Raw genomic sequence first — 4,641 nt, 5'->3', positions numbered from 1 at the left:
TCAGCAAGAAACCCCGCTTACAGCACTTCCCTCCTCTCTCACTTCGCCCCTATCAGCGTCTGCAGCGATCCTAGGCGGCGGTGGCTTGCAGCATGCGGTATTTGCTGCGTCACTCGAAGCGGCCGGGCTCAGTGAGGCAATTCATACTCCGACAGCAGTACGAACCGCACTGCAGGGACCCGACCTCCTCCTCACCGAACAGCCACACCGTACCCGTACCCCAAACCCCAACGCCGCGGACCGGGGAGGGCGGGGCCCCGCAACCACTGCCCGCAGCGGGTCACGTGGCCAGGGCCACCGCCTCGAGGCCCGTTGCCGGGCGACGGGAGGGCGCGCGGCGGCTACGGGAGCTGCCCGCAGATGGTGAGGAAGCAAAGCAACGGCAAAGCGAGCGGAGCGGCCCCGGCAGGTACCCCCCTGCCGCCCCGGGGGCTTCCTGTAGGAAGCGGTAGCCGGCGCAGGGCGTTGCCACCGGCTCCCCCTCCCCGCGGGCTGCGCAGAGCCGAAGCTAGCCAGTGTACCCCCGGCAGGGGCGCAGGTGCGCTGGGAGGCGCTGCCGAGCAGTTTCCCAGGCCGCTGCGGGGCGGGGCTAGAGTGACAACACCCGCACCCAATGGGCGCAGGCGTCTTCGGCGAAGGGGCGGGGCGCCCAGGCCGGCAGGGCGCTGCCGTCCGCCCGTTGGAGCACGGCGGCTTTCCCGGAGGGGGCCGTGTACCGCAGTGACTCCGCCCCGCAAGGAGGGAGTGGGACCGCTGCGGGCGGAGTGGGGTGTCTCGGGCAGGCTGGGGGCGGAGAGCGGCGCGCCCCAGCCGCTGCGGAGGCCGCGGCCCTTTGCCCGGCCGCAGCGTGCGGCTGAGGCCGATAGAACCCGGGTTCTCCGATGAGTGGCTTGTGCCGCCGGCCAATAGGCGAAGGGCAGCGAGCCCTCCTCCCCGCCCCCGCCGCGCGGCGGAGCCAATGGGGGGCCGCGGGGCGGTGCACGCAGGGCTAGGCGCGGGCTGGGAGACGCCTTGCCGCCAGATGCGGGGGAGTCGCCGTGGTGCTGGTGGCAGCAGCAGCAGTAGCGGCAGCAGTAGCAGTTGTGGCGCGTGCGGCGGACGCAGAGCGCGGGTATGGGGTCTCGAGCTGCCCTCGTCTTCCCGCGCTGAGGGACGCGCCTGCCTACAAGGACAGCGGTAGGTGAGGGGCGGCAGTGAGGGGCTGCAGGTGCCAGGCGAGCTGCAGTGTCGGCAGTGGCCGCCGCCGCGGGGCGGCACAGCCCGCTGGGCCGGGAGGGGGACGTGTGTCGAACCGCGTCGCGCTGCCTGCGGCCGCCTTGCCGGTTGGGGCGGCGGCGCTGGCTAGCGCTTTGCGGCCCGAAAAGCCCGACTGTGGCGGAGAGGGACCCTCTGAAGGCTAACGTCGGTTGTGTCGTTGGCAGGATCCTAGCCTAGCGCGGCGGCCAGCGTAGTCGTGAGAGCCGGCCTCTGCTTGTGGCAGTCTGCTGTCACCTTCCCGTCTGGCAATGGGGAATGGACTCTCGGACCAGACGCCGATCCTCTCCAGCCTGCCTTCGTTCCAGAGTTTCCACATTGTCATCTTGGGGCTGGACTCCGCTGGGAAGACGACTGTGCTCTACAGACTGCAGTTCAATGAGTTCGTCAACACTGTCCCCACGAAAGGATTTAACACGGAGAAAATCAAAGTGACGCTGGGGAACTCGAAAACGGTCACTTTCCACTTCTGGGATGTCGGCGGCCAGGAGAAGCTGAGGCCGCTGTGGAAGTCGTACACGAGGTGCACCGATGGCATTGTGTTTGTGGTGGACTCCGTCGATGTTGAGAGAATGGAGGAGGCTAAAACAGAACTTCATAAGATCACTAGGATATCCGAAAATCAAGGAGTGCCTGTCCTTATCATTGCTAACAAGCAGGACTTGAGGAACTCTCTCTCCCTTTCTGAAATCGAGAAGATGTTAGCGATGAGCGAGCTGAGTTCTTCAACACCCTGGCATTTGCAGCCCACCTGTGCAATCATTGGAGATGGACTCAAAGAGGGACTGGAGAAGCTACATGATATGATAATTAAGCGAAGGAAAATGCTGAGGCAACAGAAAAAGAAGAGATGAGTTCTATTTTGACATTTCTATTTTAGAGTAGTAACGTGGTCAAAATTTGACATGAAACAGCTTCCAAACCTAGGCCTGCTTGTTTGGATGCTTTTAAGCTTAGTTACATTAAACAGTCGGTTGCATAGCCTCGCCGTGTGGAAGGCTCTGCAGTCATGGAACTTTTGTTGGTTTGGGTTTTCTTTTGTGTTTTTTACACTAGTATCTTCTGAGTTTTCTGGCTCTACATTATTTCAGAAGCCCTAATAGATGATGTAATACTATCAGGAAATGAATGGGTGGGTATATGTGACATGGGTGTCTAAATAGCCAAATAAAATGAGGGTTTTCTGCTTAGTGTTGTATTCATGTTTGAGGGTACCTTCTGCAAGCAATTTGCATTTGAAGGTGTCCCGTGTTTTTAAACTTCTGATGCTCGTAAGTGGAGTGTTTAGGTGAACATTATACAGCTTTAAAAACATGTATGAAGCTAGTAAGCCATTCTTTCGAGAGGCTGCTTTTTTTTTTTTTTTCTTTCCTTTTTTGGGGATTTTTATGAAAGCTTGGCTACATGTGTAGGGTTGTGTTTTGGTGGGTTTTTTTTTTTATTTGGCACTTTTTGAAATTGAATCATGTTCAGTTCAAATACTTGACATTTAAGTGCTGTGGATTCTTCAACTGATAAAAGAAAGATTTTCTGACAAGTAAAAAATGTAAACATGCTGGAGCATGAAAAAGTGGTTTCCGAACATATAGCATGTTTTTGGTATGTAAGGTCTTTATTTTTTTAGAAGTAGCCATTCTTCATTATACAGTGCTAATCAGGTTTAAACTGTTACTCAAAATTAGTAATATATTTCTGAATGATGAGTATTATGGCCTCCTCCTAGCAAGTTAAAAGTAAATGAATTGCCGTAAAGGCGCTATAAAGAAGAACTCTGGCTGTTGTGGTTCTAACCAGTGCAGCATTTATCGCTCTACTAGTGACTTTTCTGGCAATGAAACAGAATTATAATGAAGTAAATATAAAGTTAAAATTAGCAGAGCACATCTTGCATTTCCCCGAAATACCCCATTTGATTAAAGTGATAATTGCTATGTCACTTTCAATGTATGCTTTTTTTTTTTTATCGTGACTCTTCAAGTATTTTGTGGTTAGGAATGTAATAATGCTTTATACACTCAAACATTTGACACTACCGGGGGTGGGGGGAGGGAGTGAGTGGGGAAAGAAGATTTTCAAGATAGGCCTGTGTTCTGCTTTAATTATGCTTTAAGCTGTTCTTGTTTACAGAGTGTGCAAACAGTGTTAACTGGGCAGGATAGTGCTTGATGGAAAAGGGAGGGAGGGTAGTTTTTCTTACTGGTACAGAGCTCTTTAGATACTCGGCTAGCAATTAAAAGGGCTAAAACAGAGCCTGGATTTTTAAGACTAACTTTTAGTGGTGCTGTAAAAGTTCATCAGAATGTTAGCTTCTCTTCAAACTTTTGTTGGAAATACCAGATGGAAAAAAAAAAAGTAAAAACAAAAAAGCAAGATCTACTTCCTCCTCTTACTCAACCAGCAAAGTAATATGTTTTTTTTACCTGCTGCTGTGTATCAGGAGGATGACAGCTACAACCCTGAATGTCAATCAGTGTAACTTAGCTATGTTTTAAAATACAAATCAAACTTTTTAACCAGCAGCTGTTGGTCCAGGAGGTAACCAAAAATGCACTTTAGTGTCTTCAATAACTGAAAGTGACAGCTGGTTGGTTTTTTTTTGTTTGTTTTGTTTTGTTTTTTTAATTTTATGGCATCTTGGTCCTTTTTGAATAAACTGAAGTAGCTTCCAGTGGAGCTTTTGTATGTTGGTTATATATGTACCTGCACTGGTGACATTGTAAGTCACTTACTCGAGTAATGTCTATATTTATAGAAATGTGGATGACTTCTTAAACCTCAATAAACAATTCAAAACAAGCCTGCAGAGAGGTGTCTGACTTCCTGTGCTGCAGCAGTATGTTCTCACCTACCCCTGTGCACAGACTGATTCCAGTAACAGTAAAAGTATTTCTGTTGAAAATCAAAGTCTTGTGTGATGAGGCTCGTAAGCATTACAGTATTGTAAACTGCAGTATCTCATTATAAACTTTAAATCAGTGGCATGTCTGTGTATTCACAGAAGAAATTAACTGCAGTGACTCCCTTCTGAAGTGATGGATCTTGTATAATTTGAAAAATCTTTCATATAGCTGAACATATTTTGTGTCACATGCAATGTTGGGCATTTATCACATGTACTCACAGGTGGTACTTAATGTTTTCAGGCTCCTGTATCTGAAGCCATCTGAGGGATTTGCATGTACTTAAGCCTTGGATAAATTTCCTCCTCAGATTTTATGGCAGTGAGCAGAATGTGACAAGAAACATGGAAGCTTCTAATTAGTTTCAGGACCTGAATATAGACAAGACAAGCTTCATTTAGCCTGCAACCCAAAACTGCTGAGTTTAAACATGAATATCCAAACCTATCTCTGAAAAACTGGATGTTTTCATCTATTTACGTAACAT

The 4,641-nt window shown here is 49.6% G+C and overlaps 1 protein-coding gene across 1 annotated transcript; it reads left to right on the top strand.

The window, feature by feature from the left end:
- The first annotated feature begins 698 nt into the window (after window positions 1-698).
- Window positions 699-4,050, top strand: ARL4A (ARF like GTPase 4A). Its single transcript, XM_080639663.1, has 2 exons — window positions 699-1,176; window positions 1,422-4,050. Exon 2 carries the CDS (start codon window positions 1,506-1,508, stop codon window positions 2,106-2,108), a length of 603 nt encoding a protein of 200 aa, XP_080495789.1. The 5' UTR covers window positions 699-1,176; window positions 1,422-1,505; the 3' UTR covers window positions 2,109-4,050.
- The last annotated feature ends 591 nt before the right edge of the window (window positions 4,051-4,641 follow it).

The sequence above is a fragment of the Psittacula echo genome, assembly GCF_963264785.1.
Source record: "Psittacula echo genome assembly, chromosome: 2".
Classification (NCBI taxonomy): Eukaryota; Metazoa; Chordata; class Aves; order Psittaciformes; family Psittacidae; genus Psittacula; species Psittacula echo.
Note: the sequence above shows the minus strand (reverse complement) of the source record. Positions and strands in the feature narration are given on the sequence as shown.

What these genes read in the sequence shown, in the direction of transcription:
- ARL4A (XM_080639663.1), top strand. Translation starts at nt 1,506, where the DNA reads ATGGGGAATGGACTCTCGGACCAGACGCCGATCCTCTCCAGCCTGCCT.